Raw genomic sequence first — 18,122 nt, forward strand, 5'->3', positions numbered from 1 at the left:
ATTTAGAATCGCCAATCGACATAACCTGCATGTCTTTGGACTGTGGGAGGAAACCGGAGCACCCGGAGGAAACCCACGCAGACACGGGGAGAACATGCAAACTCCACGCAGGGAGGACCCGGGAAGCGAACCCAGGTCCCCAGGTCACCCAACTGCGAGGCAGCAGTGCTACCCACAAAGTTGATTTATTTCAGTAATTCCATTCAAAAAGTGAAACTTGTATATTAGATTCATTCATTACACACAAACTGATGTATTTCAAATGTTTATTTCTTTTAATGTTGATGATTATAACTGACAACTAATGAAAGTCCCAAATTCAGTATCTCAGAAAATTAGAATATCAATTAAGACCAATGCAAAAAAAGGATTTTTAGAAATGTTGGCCAACTGAAAGGTATGAACATGAAAAGTATGAGCATGTACAGCACTCAATATTTAGTTGGGGCTCCTTTGGCCTGGATTACTGCAGCAATGCGGCGTGGCATGGAGTCGATCAGTCTGTGGCACTGCTCAGGTGTTAGGAGAGCCCATGTTGCTCTGATAGTGGCCTTCAGCTTCCCTGAATTGTTGGCTCTGGCGTATTGCATCTTCCTCTTCACAATACCCCATAGATTTTCTATGGGGTTAAGGCCAGGCGAGTTTGCTGGCCAATCCAGAACAGGGATACCATGGTCCTTAAACCAGGTACTGGTAGCTTTGGCACTGTGTGCAGGTGCCAGGTCCTGTTGGAAAATGAAATCTGCATCTCCATAAAGTTCGTCAGCAGCAGGAAGCATGAAGTGCTCTAAAACTTCCTGGTAGACGGCTGCATTGACCTTGGGCCTCAGAAAACACAATGAACCAACACCAGCATATGTCATGGCACCCCAAACCATCACTGACTGTGGAAACTTTACACTGGACCTCACGCAACGTGGATTCTGTGCCTCTCCTGTCTTCCTCCAGACTCTGGGACCTTGATTTCCAAAGGAAATGCAAAATTTACTTTCATCAGAGAACATAACTTTGGACCACTCAGCAGCAGTCCAGTCCTTTTTGTCTTTAGCCCAGGCGAGACGCTTCTGACGCTGTCTCTTGTTCAAGAGTGGCTTGACACAAGGAATGCGACAGCTGACACCCATGTCTTGTATACGTCTGTGTGTGGTGGTTCTTGAAGCACTGACTCCAGCTGCAGTCCACTCTTTGTGAATCTCCCCCACATTTTTGAATTGGTTTTGTTTCCCAATCCTCTCCAGGGTGCGGTTATCCCTATTGCTTGTCCACTTTTTTCTACCACATCTTGTCCTTCCCTTCGCCTCTCTATTAATGTGCTTGGACACAGAGCTCTGTGAACAGCCAGCCTCTTTAGGAATGACCTTTTGTGTCTTGCCCTCCTTGTGCGAGGTGTCAGTGGTCGTCTTTTGGACAACTGTCAAGTCAGCAGTCTTCCCCATGATTGTGTAGCATACAGAACTCGACTGAGAGACCATTTAAAGGCTTTTGAGTTCATTAGCTGATTAGAGTGTGGCACCAGGTGTCTTCAATATTGAACCTTTTCACAATATTCGAATTTTCCGAGATACTGAATTTGGGACTTTCATTAGTTGTCAGTTATAATCATCAAAATTAAAAGAAATAAACATTTGATTAAACATCAGTCTGTGTGTAATGAATGAATCTAATATACAAGTTTCACTGTTTGAATGGAATTACTGAAATAAATCGACTTTGTCATGATATTCTAATTTTATGACCAGCACCTGTATGTTAAAATACAAAAATTCTCTCTCTGCTTCCAAAACTATATACTACTCTAACGTTATTATAACAGGAGGGAAGAATACCGGAGCTCTTTTTTCCAAAATGAACAGGCTAATTATACCACCAGAAAATGTCATTCACCATAACTTCACTGTTAAGCACTGCTGAAGAAATCCAAAGACGTACAACTCAAAAATAGAAAACATCCACCAGCAACTTGCTTCTTCTGTCCCTGTAAGAAATGACATACTTCCCACAATCACCCGAATTATATTCCCTTACCAATCACCTTATCCTCAGAGTTCAGTTTAGCTGCTGAAAATGATATTTCGGAGCTTATAACAAAATCCAACTCTTCCACTTGCCAATTGGATCCAATACCTACAAGCTTTGTTAAGTCCTGTTTATCACATATCTCCCCCATGATAACTACTAGAATGAACTCTTACCTTACTACTGGCATTAAAAATGGCATCAATCACTCCAATTCTGAAAAAACCTATAGCCTTATAATTATCGGCCAGTTTCAAATGTTCCATTCATACCAAAATTCTCAAAAAGATAGTTGCCTCCCATCTTTCAAAAAATACCCTTTCTGGACAGTTTCAATTTGGCTTTCATCCTAAACACCACTGTAATAAGTACACAAGTGTACTATGTTACTGTGCACTGTACAAAAAATATTTTATAAATCCACTCACATGTACAGCTAACACAAGACCAGATTTAGAACACAGGGGTCTCATCATTTAGAACTGCTAGGCTAGTATTAGAAGACAAGAAAGGGGCAATGTGTGCTATTTCTGTGTGTCAGAGTCCGCATGACATTGGGTCTTCTTTTCCTTGTTTGGAATGGCGTGATTTACCTAAGTGGGGGCCTGCACATGAAAGAAGAGTATAAAGCTTTGGAAGATTGCCTGGCACACCTTTGAAGCCGACGGACGCATGGGAGATAACGTCACCTGATCCGGAAAAATCCTTCCAGTGCAGCAATGAAAATGTCAGACTTTATACACTGAGTTCCCACTTCAGTAATAGTCTTATCATGGCATCCTCGTCTGTTATGCCATGTAAATCGTCATTAAAGAAAGTGGTTATTTCTTCTGTGTGATTTCTTACCGCTGTATCACTAAGGAGGGCTATCACCTTTTAATATTATCTATATAGTTTCGGGTTATGTAACATGCCGCAATTACAAAAGAACTTATTCCAACAAGGGAGCTGGCGCCCCCTGCTGGATAGAACAGCACAGAAACTGCCCTGGTCAACATCACAAATGGTCTTCTCTGGGCAGCTGACATGGGACTCTTACAAATTCTTTTTCTTCTTGATCTCAGCTCTGCATTTGACACCGTATCCCATTGGATACTTTTGAAATGTGTAGCTAATTTTGGAGTCTGTGACCTTGTCCATCAACGCAGTTTGTTCAAGCAAAGGGCTTTAAGTTAGAGAATGCAGTCGTTACTCGGGGAGCTCCACAGGGCTGTGTTTTGGGGCCGCTTCGGTAATCTCTTTCGACACCTGGTATTAAGTTTCATTGTTATGCTGATGACATAAAGCTTTATCTATCCTCTAAATCCATTTCTGTTTTCCCTCCGCATACTGTTATGGCATGTCTCCAAGACATAAAGTCATAGATGACTCACAATTTACTCCTAATTAAATAGCAGTAAAATTGAGGTGCTCCTCATTGGTTCTAAATCTACACTCTCTAAGGTTAACTGTTCTTCCACTTTAATTAACTGCACGATCACTAACATCTCTTCCCAGGTTAAGAGCCTGGGCGTCATTCTAGACAGTGCCCTCTTTTATTTTTTTTATTTTTTCATCCCATATAAATAATGTTTCTCTGACTGCCTTCATCCATCTGTGAAACATTTCTAGTCTTCATCCTGTTCTTACACAACACAGTACTGAAGTATTGGCTAATGTCTTAGTCACTTCACATATAGATTACTCTAATGATATTCAATTTGGCATCCCCGAAAAACGTATCCATCACTTTAAACTCTCCAGACTCTCGCTCCTCCACTACCTCACTGATCTCCTACACTCCCTTGTGCTCACTCAGATCCTCATCTGCCGCTCGACTTTCTGTACCACACATCTAACTTGGTGCTATGGGAGCTCGAGCATTCTGTCATAGCACCCCTCAAGTCTGGAATTCTCTCTGATATCCTTCAGCTGGACTCAAAAACACAATTTGAAATTGCCCTCCAACCATATCTTTTCAAACTGGCCTACCAATTATGAGTTTATCTCTGTTACAGCCAGTTATCTTTCATGTTTGCTACTGCCTCTGTACCTTATTGCTATTTAATTTTATTGTCCTATTTGTTTTTTTACCTTTATTACTGTTGTTTAGTTCATCTTAAGGTGACTTTGTATGCCAAGAAAGGTGCCTATTAAATAAAATGTATTATTATTAAAAGCACACATAGACATGAAAAGTACCTTTCAACTCCAGACAGGCACCTTTTAGGTGTGGTATTTGAGGCATAGACATGCTAACCACTCCAGTGAGGCACCATGCCGACCCTCGGGCCTATAAAAATGTGAAGTGCCAGGTATCTTATATGAAGACCTGTGTTCAGTAACATGTTTTAACAGGCACTAAGCCTTAGATCAGAGTAAGCAGCAGATCATTATTCTGGGTGCAGTCATTTTCTTTCTTTCTTTTAGGGTCCACCGGCTAACTCAGAAACTAAAGAAAAGATGGCTCAGGGAATCAAATCTTTTGAAGATCTTCGGCTGAGAAGGTGTAAGTTTTTCTGAGGTGGTTATAATGCTTTGGTACTTATTAACTTTAATTATTGTTTCTCAAAAATTGACTTTAAGCAATGCTTTTGTAAGAAAAATATTTCTGAAGAGTATTTAATACATTTAGACTTGGAAGAAGTCTGACCATGCCTGTGCACAAAGTGAATGGTGTCTGTTTGGTTATTACGACTGTCTAAAGGATCCCTTGGAATTGAAGTACCAGATGAAACAAATACAGTCACAAGTTAGTTTAGGAATCCATTTTAAACCAAGTATTAACAGTCCAACATTTTATTAAGCATTCTATTAACAATAATGGGTTAACATTTTTCCATAATTCTTATTAATTCTAATGGTAGTCATTTTCCATTGTTTTCTATCCTTTTGTTTTATAACATGGCGAGTGAAAGGTGTTTATAATGGGTCCCTGCCATAAATCCAGTTATGAGGTTGGCACACTTCATGCCCAATATACACCGTATTTACTCGTGTACCACGCACCCTAATTTTTACAAAGAAAATCGCGAAAAAATTTTTTGCCCCGTGTACGACACGTGTTGTGATTGTATAGGAAGCGTTTAGGGCACGTTTTCCGCGAAATGCCCTTCTGTTTTTGTTGCATGATGAAAGTTTTTCTTTCTTTCGTCTGAGAGAGAGTGCGCTAGTGCGCGAGCGAGAGAGAGAGCACCAGAGAGAGAGTGAGCGAGAGAGCCCAAGCAGAAGAAGTAAACATTACAGAAAAAAATTTCCTCGTGTATGATGCGCACTTGATTTTCTAATGCTACTTTTCAGGAAAAAATGTGCGCGTGTTACACGTGTAAAATACGGTGTGTATATATATATATATATATATATATATATATATATATATACAGTGGTGTGAAAAACTATTTGCCCCCTTCCTGATTTCTTATTCTTTTGCATGTTTGTCACACAAAATGTTTCTGACCATCAAACACATTTAACCATTAGTCAAATATAACACAAGTAAACACAAAATGCAGTTTGTAAATGGTGGTTTTTATTATTTAGGGAGAAAACAAAATCCAAACCTACATGGCCCTGTGTGAAAAAGTAATTGCCCCCTGAACCTAATAACTGGTTGGGCCACCCTTAGCAGCAATAACTGCAATCAAGCGTTTGCGATAACTTGCAATGAGTCTTTTACAGCGCTCTGGAGGAATTTTGGCCCACTCATCTTTGCAAAATTGTTGTAATTCAGCTTCATTTGAGGGTTTTCTAGCATGAACCGCCTTTTTAAGGTCATGCCATAGCATCTCAATTGGATTCAGGTCAGGACTTTGACTAGGCCACTCCAAAGTCTTCATTTTGTTTTTCTTCAGCCATTCAGAGGTGGATTTGCTGGTGTGTTTTGGGTCATTGTCCTGTTGCAGCACCCAAGATCGCTTCAGCTTGAGTTGACGAACAGATGGCCGGACGTTCTCCTTCAGGATTTTTTGGTAGACAGTAGAATTCATGGTTCCATCTATCACAGCAAGCCTTCCAGGTCCTGAAGCAGCAAAACAACCCCAGACCATCACACTACCACCACCATATTTTACTGTTGGTATGATGTTCTTTTTCTGAAATGCTGTGTTCCTTTTACGCCAGATGTAATGGGACATTTGCCTTCCAAAAAGTTCAACTTTTGTCTCATCAGTCCACAAGGTATTTTCCCAAAAGTCTTGGCAATCATTGAGATGTTTCTTAGCAAAATTGAGATGAGCCCTAATGTTCTTTTTGCTTAACAGTGGTTTGCGTCTTGGAAATCTGCCATGCAGGCCGTTTTTGCCCAGTCTCTTTCTTATGGTGGAGTCGTGAACACTGACCTTAATTGAGGCAAGTGAGGCCTGCAGTTCTTTAGACGTTGTCCTGGGGTCTTTTGTGACCTCTCGGATGAGTCGTCTCTGCGCTCTTGGGGTAATTCTGGTCGGCCGGCCACTCCTGGGAAGGTTCACCACTGTTCCATGTTTTTGCCATTTGTGGATAATGGCTCTCACTGTGGTTCGCTGGAGTCCCAAAGCTTTAGAAATGGCTTTATAACCTTTACCAGACTGATAGATCTCAATTACTTCTGTTCTCATTTGTTCCTGAATTTCTTTGGATCTTGGCATGATGTCTAGCTTTTGAGGTGCTTTTGGTCTACTTCTCTGTGTCAGGCAGCTCCTATTTAAGTGATTTCTTGATTGAAACAGGTGTGGCAGTAATCAGGCCTGGGGGGTGGCTACGGAAATTGAACTCAGGTGTGATACACCACAGTTAGGTTATTTTTTAACAAGGGGGCAATTACTTTTTCACACAGGGCCATGTAGGTTTGGATTTTTTTTTTCTCCCTAAATAATAAACACCATCATTTAAAAACTGCATTTTGTGTTTACTTGTGTTATATTTGACTAATGGTTAAATGTGTTTGATGATCAGAAACATTTTGTGTGACAAACATGCAAAAGAATAAGAAATCAGGAAGGGGGCAAATAGTTTTTCACACCACTGTATATATATATAGAGCACTTACATTTTTTTTGAATTGGTGGGTTCTGTTTTGGTATTGTATTCTTTATACCTGCTTTATTTGCATATAATTTTATTCATGCGCCCAAATGTTAGTTCTTTGTTGAGGTCTATCTCAGTCCAGTAGAATGCATATAAAATTCACATTAATATCAGTAAACACCTGCAATGGCTTCTTTGAGACAAGAAACATTCAAAGTGAATTTTATAATAGTGATAAAATAGTAGTGATAGTGATGTGTGATGTTTTGCATTTTTATTTCCTATTCAAGCTTTGAATGCTTTTACGATAAAGCTTCATATTAGTAGGTGTTGCTAAACACAGGTACAGTATAACTTCATATTACTTACATTTACTAATGCAAATAAACATACTGCGCTGTCTTTAATTTTTTAGGTTGCATAATCCACAACTGTAGTGGATGACATTAATTCTCAGACTTCAGACTTAATTCAGACTTCCTTGTTTGCAGTCCCATAAAATCTCATCATCATTGTTCCATTTTGAGAAAACCGTTAAGCTGTGTAATTTGTGGATGCTTTATTTCTTAATATGGTGAAGCACTAAAAGCTTGCAATAAACATTACTCTTCAACAGCAACCTTCCATTTCTTGAATAAATAATAAAACCTAATTAATCACTTCAGTTTTAAGCACACCTTTCTGCAGTGACATTATCAGTAGTAAAGCTGACCTTTACTGAATTTGTGAATTTCCCATTGGGATTAATAAAGTGTCTGTCTGTCTGTCTGTCTGTCTGTCTGTCTATCTTTACAAAGGTTGATTTATTGGATTAGGATGTCTAATGTTATGGCAGTCCTAACTCTTACAAACGTGTATTGCTGATTAGAACATCACAAACTTTTAAGGCCCGCTGTGCTTTTCATCTGCTGTGAAGTATTTAATTCACATTGTCGTAGTTAAGGGACTGATAAATGGTGCTTATCTAGTCACTTCAAGCAAAGCAAATGAGTGTCATTATTTACAGTATAGTTGATTTGGATTTGCTTTAATGTACATTCCTGCTGTGCTAAAATTGTAATGATTTCACTTTAAAACATGCTGACAAATCCGCCATAGGCTTGCACGCTGACTAGTTGAGCTATATAGAGAGATTAACTGAGCAACTATGACAGTCTGATGAAGTGTAGTACTTTAAATGAATAACCAGATTTCCTGAGGAATAAACATTGAAACTGTTTATTGTTACCTTTGATTCTGCAGTAACAAATGTTAGTTCTAACTATGAGAAGAGCTGGAAAACAGTGCTGTTTACTGTTTTTATTCATTTAAACCATTGTTAACAATTAGAGGAAAACCTACACAGAAAAGATTACAAGGTACCCAACAAGACTATGTGGATCCAAAACAATTTGTACATTTTTATGTGCTGCACCAATGATCAATGAAAATTCCCCTTCCCAGTTAATTTAAAGTTAGGAAAGTGCTTGAATGACGTAGAGCAGTGCTTCCCAAACTCAGTCCTGGGGTCCCCCTGTGGCTGTAGGTTTTTGTTCCAACCAGCTTCACAATCGGTGATAATAATCGATAACAACTGATCTTATTTATTTAGCTGCTCTTTTTTTATTCTTCTCTTATTCTGCATTGAGAAAAACACAACAGAATGGTTTTTACATTTAGAAGACATTTAGAAATATTTCTATTGTTTTCTAAAGCTATATGTTCTTAACTGTATGGTTTTTACATTTAGAAGACATTTAGAAATATTTCTATTGTTTTCTAAAGCTATATGTTCTTAACTGTATTTTGTAGTTTTCCTGTTATTTTCCCCTTTTCCTGTGTAGTTTGTTCCCTTCATTTAACCCTAACAGTGACAGTTAAAAACCAGCATAGCAGACACCCGGGATGATGAAAGCAGCAATGACTTCAATGTCAGACCCACTAATTAGTAAATAATACAATTAAATAACCAGAAACTGGAAAAGCAGAATGAAAATGAGGCTGAAAATACTGTTACTGCCTTAAAAAAAAGCAACATATTCCCCATATAGCTACAATTTCCCCATATAACTGCTTATTACATTTTAATAAAAATCTACCAAACTTAGTTTGCAATTTCTACATTGACTCCAAAACACAGAAATTGGGAAATAACGAGTCACTTAATTAGGCTAAGAGTCCAATGACAAACAGAAGCTGCTTGGAACAAAAACCTGCAGCCACAGGGGGTCCCCAGGATCGAGTTTGGGAAACACTGAAGTAGAGAAAAATGTCTGATCTTAAAGCAGACAAAGGGAGTAAATGTGGTGCACCCTGCTAAGTTGACGGGCGGGCAGGCATACTTGCCAGGCCTCTGTTTTATTTCCACTTCATGCAGTATTATTATTATTATTATTATTATTGCACGTTTTAGTCTGGTCTTCATTGTTGATTTCAGTTTTAGGCTGCATTGGGTGAGAGAGAGAGAGTTGGTGTGTATATGCATAGTATATCAATGTCAATTCATTTATAGAGCACATTTAAAGCAACATCAGTAATGCTGTAGCCATTACATTAAAACATACAATAGAAATAAATAGAAATAAAGTACAACCAAAACAAAGTACAGCCAGCAGGGAGTTAAAGAAAAAGAAAGAAGATGTCTAAGAGTAGGGAAACCATCAGTATCAGTGAAAGCTAGAGAGTAGAAATAAGTTGTCAGTCTCGTTTTGAACAGTTCAGTTGAAGGTGACTCCATAATGTAGCGAGGCAAAGAGAACCACAGACAAGGTGCGCCAGCTGCCAAGCCCTCTGCCACTTCGTGAGGGGGACCATAAGAGACAATTGACCGGTAGATCTAAATTTATAAATGTGTATGTGTGTTCTAATGAGACACACTAGTGCAACAAAACTCGGCTATCTTGAAAATCTATCCATCCATCCATTATCCAACCTGCTATATCCTAACTACAGGGTCAAGGGGGTCTGCTGGAGCCAATCCCAGCCAACACAGGGCGCAAGGCAGGAAACAAACCCCGGGCAGGGTGCCAGCCCACCGCAGTATCTTGAAAATACATAATTTATTAAGGCAAAAGAAGATAATGATAGACTAAACGTAATAAACAGCTGAACAAGTCCTAGCTGCCCAGGGTGACTGTGATGGCTCATCTGTCTGTCTCGTCTGTCTGTCTTCCCATTCTCTGAAAACCTGCAGCTCAGGTAGTAAGCTGCTTTCCCAGTCACTTCCGAATCTCTCCCTGACTATTTTTAGCTACCCTACCTCGCTGCCAGCAGGGCACTTGCCACAACTCTCCTGAACATCTAGTAGGGAGTGTCTTTTAAACCACATCAGAATGTCATTTTCAGACTTGAAAGTGACTTTTGAAAGTACCGGAGCCATCTTACTAGAGTTCCTTCGTCCACCCTTAGATATACAGTGGTGTGAAAAACTATTTGCCCCCTTCCTGATTTCTTATTCTTTTGCATGTTTGTCACACAAAATGTTTCTGATCATCAAACACATTTAACCATTAGTCAAATATAACACAAGTAAACACAAAATGCAGTTTTTAAATGATGGTGTTTATTATTTAGGGAGAAAAAAAAAATCCAAACCTACATGGCCCTGTGTGAAAAAGTAATTGCCCCCTTGTTAAAAAATAACCTAACTGTGGTGTATCACACCTGAGTTCAATTTCCGTAGCCACCCCCAGGCCTGATTACTGCCACACCTGTTTCAATCAAGAAATCACTTAAATAGGAGCTGCCTGACACAGAGAAGTAGACCAAAAGCACCTCAAAAGCTAGACATCACGCCAAGATCCAAAGAAATTCAGGAACAAATGAGAACAGAAGTAATTGAGATCTATCAGTCTGGTAAAGGTTATAAAGCCATTTCTAAAGCTTTGGGACTCCAGCGAACCACAGTGAGAGCCATTATCCACAAATGGCAAAAACATGGAACAGTGGTGAACCTTCCCAGGAGTGGCCGGCCGACCAAAATTACCCCAAGAGAGCAGAGACGACTCATCCGAGAGGTCACAAAAGACCCCAGGACAACGTCTAAAGAACTGCAGGCCTCACTTGCCTCAATTAAGGTCAGTGTTCACGACTCCACCATAAGAAAGAGACTGGGCAAAAACGGCCTGCATGGCAGATTTCCAAGACGCAAACCACTGTTAAGCAAAAAGAACATTAGGGCTCGTCTCAATTTTGCTAAGAAACATCTCAATGATTGCCAAGACTTTTGGGAAAATACCTTGTGGACTGATGAGTCAAAAGTTGAACTTTTTGGAAGGCAAATGTCCCGTTACATCTGGCGTAAAAGGAACACAGCATTTCAGAAAAAGAACATCATACCAACAGTAAAATATGGTGGTGGTAGTGTGATGGTCTGGGGTTGTTTTGCTGCTTCAGGACCTGGAAGGCTTGCTGTGATAGATGGAACCATGAATTCTACTGTCTACCAAAAAATCCTGAAGGAGAATGTCCGGCCATCTGTTCGTCAACTCAAGCTGAAGCGATCTTGGGTGCTGCAACAGGACAATGACCCAAAACACACCAGCAAATCCACCTCTGAATGGCTGAAGAAAAACAAAATGAAGACTTTGGAGTGGCCTAGTCAAAGTCCTGACCTGAATCCAATTGAGATGCTATGGCATGACCTTAAAAAGGCGGTTCATGCTAGAAAACCCTCAAATGAAGCTGAATTACAACAATTTTGCAAAGACGAGTGGGCCAAAATTCCTCCAGAGCGCTGTAAAAGACTCATTGCAAGTTATCGCAAACGCTTGATTGCAGTTATTGCTGCTAAGGGTGGCCCAACCAGTTATTAGGTTCAGGGGGCAATTACTTTTTCACACAGGGCCATGTAGGTTTGGATTTTTTTTTTCTCCCTAAATAATAAAAACCACCATTTACAAACTGCATTTTGTGTTTACTTGTGTTATATTTGACTAATGGTTAAATGTGTTTGATGATCAGAAACATTTTGTGTGACAAACATGCAAAAGAATAAGAAATCAGGAAGGGGGCAAATAGTTTTTCACACCACTGTACACTGTATCCTGGAGTCTTCATTCTCTGTAAAAAGGACAAAGCACACTTGGTAGGTTCCAAGCATCTTGCATTTAGGAATGTTTTGTAGCCATCTCTTGGTCTCCTGCCAGGCCCATAAGACTACTTTCTCATACCTTGGAAGCCTCGGAGTAACTAGTTTTGGGAAATATTTAGACCAGTAGGCTATACTACCGACACTGGTCACTGAAGTAGCTCTTTGGTTCCTTTTTTTGTTTTTAATCCTTTTTGTCTCCTTTTTACATTTTTTCCCCTTTAGTGGCTGGTGTAAGATGCAAAAATTTAATATACAAGTATATTGTTTCTAAGATATATATATATACATTATAGCAGGTGATATTTCGGTACACTTTGTTAATGGTCATTTCCAAACAGATGAAATGATGTTGATAAAGAGTTCTTTTCTCTCAGGGAAGACTTGGCAGAAGAACCTGCTGCGCTCTGCCGTTGCTGGAGATCGTATGAGGCAGCTGCTACAGCCAAAGCTATCTAAGTAAGTTTGCCGGTGCTTGTATGACCGCTTTTTTTGTTCTTCTTTTTTATTTGATGACGACTCAAGTATTGTCAAGGCAGGGCATCTTAAGAATAACTTGAATTACTGTATTTGCCATTTTATTTAGATTGAAACTAAAATTATTTTTCAGATATACCTTTCCATTCATTAACCCAACTGCTTTTGAGTTTGTGCTATTGCTTGTATGATACATTTCAAATCATACTCTCTTTATCCTGAATACTTGGCATAACGTGATACAATACGATATAACACATAGTTTAAAAGTAAACTAGAGAAAGCTAATCATAACTAAGTTAGGTGCAATTTGCGGATTGTTTTAGTATAATAATTAAATATAGGGTGGTCCAGATCTAATTATGCGATTTTCATTATGCTATAACTTATTAAGTTTATTACATAGAGAATTCACAGCACCTGCCCTACACATAGAGACTTCACTTAAAATTCTTTTTGTTGCCAATAGATGGCAGCACCTGCCCTGCATTCCAAAATGTCAGTCGAACAGTTGCATAATTAGATCTGGACCACCCTGTAAATGCAGCTTTGACATAACAAACCCGTATATCTGCATATTTATCATACTTTGTTATTTACTATGTCTAACAAATAACTCCTTGTGTTTTTTGAGATTGGATTTTCTGACCCAGAAGTTAACAAACTTAAATGTGGATGTGGAAAAGCAAATAGTAGAAAAGCAGATTAGGCAAACTGAGCAGGAAATTGTAGAAATAAGGTGAGTATAAAAATTCCCTCTGGTATTGTGTCATGTTGCCCACAGTGGTGATTTGCTTTAGCATGATCCAATCTAATTGATCTGTAAGAAAACAAACTACTTAAGGTTATATACACTTTAAAATTGTGTATAAGGCATCCAAAAGTATATGTAATTACAATTATTAAAGCTTATTATGATTGGATGTTAATATAAATGGTAAATAGTTAACAGGATGGTTATTTTTATTTGTATGGCTGTCATGGAGTTTCATAAAAGTAAGCCTTTCTGTCTGTCAGATGTAGTGAGATGTCAAGCAAAATGACACCTTTTATTGACTAACTCAAAGATTACAATACGCAAAACTCGGGCTCCTTCTTACATCTCGCCTGAACAAGGGTCCAGAGTTGCCTCGAAAGCTTGCCTATTGTAATCTTTTAGTTAGTCGATAAAAGGTGTCATTTTGCTTGACTTCTCACTATATTCATAATGGCTAACACGGTACCACACCCTGGTACCACAGTCTGTCAGGTGAGATATTTTGTGCCCTCTATAATGTTTGAAAAAAAGGCCCATTTTTCCTTGATATCCCCCTCTGCTCCACAGTTTAAATTTACTAAGCAAACATTTCCGAGGTGATTAAAGTGCTCCATTGCAGACTTTCATTTAAGGAGATTTGCGTACATTTTCATAACGGCATGCAGAAATGACGACAATTTTTCTACATGGTGCCCCTCCCCCCCATTTCAGGGAACTTTAATGTTTGGGACAATGGACGTCACAGGCGTTTGTGATTCCTCAGTTGGGTTTCATGGCTTCATAAGATGCCTCTGCTTGCTTCTACCCTTTGGAGTCTGTAGTTGCCATTGTTCAACATCAGGACAAGAGCTGTGCCAATGAAAGTCAAAGAAGCCATAAAGAGGCTGATAAACAAGAAAAAAAACATTGGAGGCATCGATAGAACCTTAGGATGACCTAAAGCAACTTGTCTAGAATGACATTAACTCCTTGAGGACTAAATATTTTTTCCAAAAAACAGTTTCTAAAAAGCAGTGGTTTCACACAAAAAATCAACATAAAACATCTGTTGCTGCATGCTGTGGCTACCAGTTTGCCAAGAATGTGCGTCAGGCTTGCTGCCAGGCTGTCTTTGCGTGGCTGAGTCAAAGTCACAGTACATTGCGATCTGGTTTCTACCTGTTATCATTAAGTGGCAGTCCTCCCTGGCGAACATTGTCAGTACGATTAGCTGGGGACCAATCAGCTGAAGCTGGAACCTCACATTCGTTTTCAATCACTTGTATCAAAATCTCAGTTCGGCAAGTCATAGACCAGTTCAGAAATAACCGGAAAAAACGTCTTCCATGGAGTGTTTTGCTTTACGCATTCACTTTGATCTCTCGCCAAATCTCAGTGCCATTTTTGCCATTGTTTGCGCCTTGCTACTCACATGAGCACAGGAAATTTCGGTCAAACCAATGAATCTAACTTTTCTTCTAGCAACGAGCGTCCAACTAAAACAGAGTGGTTGGTTTCGTAAAAGCTTACAGTCGATTACTATCGTCAACTCCTCCATTTGACAAAAGTCGACATCAGCCCTGAAAGAGTTAAGAGGAAAGAATGTGCTGGTGAGCTCAGGAATCACAAAAGGACTGTTTGAGTAAGGAAGGCCTCCAGTGTTATTGACAGGAGAATCCTCACTACGGTAAAGAAAAATCCACAAATGGCAGATCAGAAACAGTCTTGATGTGTCAGAGTCAACTATCTGCAGGACTTGACGAATAGTGTGAAATGAAGAGCCACGACACACACAAAAAGGTCTGGGGCAGCCACTCGTATATTGGCCCTGACTGCAAATGAGTTTTGAAATAGCACTCATGTGCATTGAATGGAGTCCCGATCTGAACTGATTAGGGTTAGGAAAAATTGTGGCTTTAAAGCTCAAAATCGGAAGTGTTGTCATCTGTGGCCACAACAGGAAGCGACATCGTTCTTGGCGCCAGAACCGCTAAGTGACATCATCCTTGTTGAATCAGGCAGGATTTCCCATGTTTGATCTGCAGAGACAACAGAAGTAGGTTTAGTGCACCCCGCCACCCCCTGGCCTGGCGTGAAATTACCTTCACATGGTCCATTCAGCTTCCTCCTATTCGTGCGTGTGTGACAATAGAAATACAGAGGCCACACTGCAAGATGCAACCCACTAGTTAGCCCCAGAAACAGGATGTCCAGATTACAGTTTGTCGAGAAAGGACTTAAGACAGTCTTCAGAATTCTGGAATAAGGTCTTGTTACCAGACGAGACAAAGATGAACCTGCACCAGAGTGATGGCAAGAGCAAAGTGTGGAGATGAAAAGGATCTGCTGAAGATCCTGAGCAGACCGCCTCATCTGTTGAACATGGTAGTGGGGGTGTTTTGACTTGAGCATGTTTGTCTGCCACAGGTCCTGGCACTCTTCTTTTCATTGATGATGAAACTGCTGATGGCAATCACACAGTGTATAGAAACATCTGATCTGCTCAAGTTCCAGTAGATGCCTTCAAACTCATTGGACAACCTGGTAATGATCCAAAAACACTGTTGAGGCAACACAGGAGTTTATCAAAGCTAAAAAATGGAACACAAGCAGGAGCTGAAGACGGCCGTGTTAGATATTTGGCAGAGCATCACTAGTGAAGATCCTCGCAGACTTCAAGTAGTCATTGCATGCAAGATATATGAGACAAATAATTGCTTTAGTAGACCTACCATTGCTATGTCCCAAACATTTATAGTGTCGTGAAATGGGGGGAACCATGCTGAAAATGTGTGCAGATCCCCTTAAATGAAAGTTGTCAGTGTGCACTTTAATCTCGTCTGAATGGTTTGATTTGTAATTTTAAACTGTGGAACAAAGGGGGAAATCAAGGAAAAATGTGTCTTTATTCCGGGCATTATGGATATTAACTGTATATAGTGGATGTTTTCATTTACCTGAGGCAGAGTTTGAAATTATGGCTGTAAAGGTGAGAGGTTGGAATTTTTATAAAACCATTAATTCCTTGTCATGCACTTTCATGTGTTCTTGTAAAGACCACCTTATGGAGGGTCTCACCAGCAATTTGGTGACTAGCAGGTAAATGGAGACTGCATTGTGAAAAACACACCTGATAACTGCTGAACATGAATGAGCTTAGAGAGGGGTTGGTAGGGGTGCAGTTAGGATAAATTCTTAAAAATAGACCACTAAAGTAAGGAGGTGACAGTTCACCTTTAAAATAATTACATGATTTTGGAGAATGACGCACTATAACAGTGGTGATTGCTTGGAAGTCTACTTAAAGAACCTTAAGATATTCAAAGGCAGAATAAGATTCTAAAACTGTATGAATGCATTTAAAACTGGTTCTTTGCATTCCATCCTCTCCACCACCATGCTCTCATTCACGGTTCTTGGAAACCTCTAAGGAGAGGTGGTCCAGATGAAAGCAGTCATTAAGCTGCTGCCATGCATCAGTAAAACAAATGTCCAGTTCCTTCTCCTGAATGAAGCCACGGATGAGTAAAGCTTTATTATTAAGAGAACAAATGTAAGCAAAGCTACTTGAAATGTGGTCTTGGCATTTGAACTTGAGGCAGCTTTTGCAAGGGGTTACAGAGAACTGACGTTCACAAAGCGTTATACGGTGCAATTAGAATTCAAACAGGAGTGTGGCAGAATAGTCAGGAAGGCTACCAGAAGTGTTCTGAATCGTCCAGTGTTCCTGGGAGTTATTATGAGTATCAACATGGCCAGCAAAGAACACAGAGACTGGACCGAGTCGAAGTTAGTGATGACTAACCTGCAGTGCCTGTTAAGCAGCAGGAGTCTTGGGGTTGAATATTTCTTGGTCATTTTCATTGCCAGAAAATAAACCAAGAACAAGCTGAAAGTTATAATGTGCGACCAGGCCGACCTGTAGTAGCAGTTGTAGGGAACAATCAACGGACAAAGTAAAAGGGAGAGAGAGAGAAGTTGTTCAAATGTCATTGTCAATGTCAAATGTACTAAACATCTGCTCCCTCTACATACAATACGTCCATCAGTCACAGTACAGTCATCCTTCACCTAATGCCGCGGGTTACGTTCCAGAGCCCCCCGTGATAGGTGAAAATCTGCGAAGTAAAAACCATATGTTTATATGGTTATTTTTATATTGTCACAGATTTGCACAGAAACGCATGAGGTTGTAGAAAGACAGGAACGTTATTCAAACACTGCAAACAAACATTTGTCTCTTTTTCAAAAGTTTACATGTGCTCCATGACAAGACAGAGATGACAGTTCCGTCTCACAATTAAAAGAATGCAAACATATCTTCCTCTTCAAAGGAGTGTGCATCAAGAGCAGAGAATGTCAGAGAGAGAGATTGAGAAAAGCAAACAATCAAAAACCGATAGGTGCTGTTTGTGCTTTTAAGTATGCGAAGCACCACATGGAAAGCGTATCGCGCAACAAAGCAGCCACAAGGAAGCCCAACAAGGAGGGGAGCAATGTGAAGGTAGTGTTTCAGCATTTTTTGAGGAGCGTCTGTATCCTCTAGAGGTGCAAACAGCCCCCCTGCTCACAATATATTTGAGGAGTTTTATGTAATATGTAATACGTGCTCTAATTGGGTAGATTCTCAGCCATCCGCCAATAGCGTCCCTTGTATGAAATCAACTGGGCAAGCCAACTGAGGAAGCATGTGCCAGAAATTAAAAGACCCATTGTCCACTGAAACCCGCGAACCAGCGAAAAATCTGTGATATATATTAATAATAATAATTCATTCCATTTATATAGCGCTTTTCTCAGTACTCAAAGCACTATATTTAAATATGCTTACATATAAAATCCGCC

General features: G+C 39.8%; 1 protein-coding gene across 1 annotated transcript in view; it reads left to right on the forward strand.

Annotated features, from left to right (window-relative positions):
* snapc4 (small nuclear RNA activating complex, polypeptide 4) overlaps positions 1 to 18,122 on the forward strand; it is a 101,962-nt gene that overhangs the window by 24,616 nt on the left and 59,224 nt on the right. Inside the window, exons 8-10 of the mRNA XM_051931586.1 lie at positions 4,426 to 4,504; positions 12,442 to 12,523; positions 13,176 to 13,280. Coding sequence (XP_051787546.1) covers positions 4,426 to 4,504; positions 12,442 to 12,523; positions 13,176 to 13,280 — 266 coding nt within the window. The remainder of the gene's footprint in view (positions 1 to 4,425; positions 4,505 to 12,441; positions 12,524 to 13,175; positions 13,281 to 18,122) is intronic.

Source organism: Erpetoichthys calabaricus, chromosome 9 (genome assembly GCF_900747795.2).
Source record: "Erpetoichthys calabaricus chromosome 9, fErpCal1.3, whole genome shotgun sequence".
NCBI classification, from domain to species: domain Eukaryota; kingdom Metazoa; phylum Chordata; class Cladistia; order Polypteriformes; family Polypteridae; genus Erpetoichthys; species Erpetoichthys calabaricus.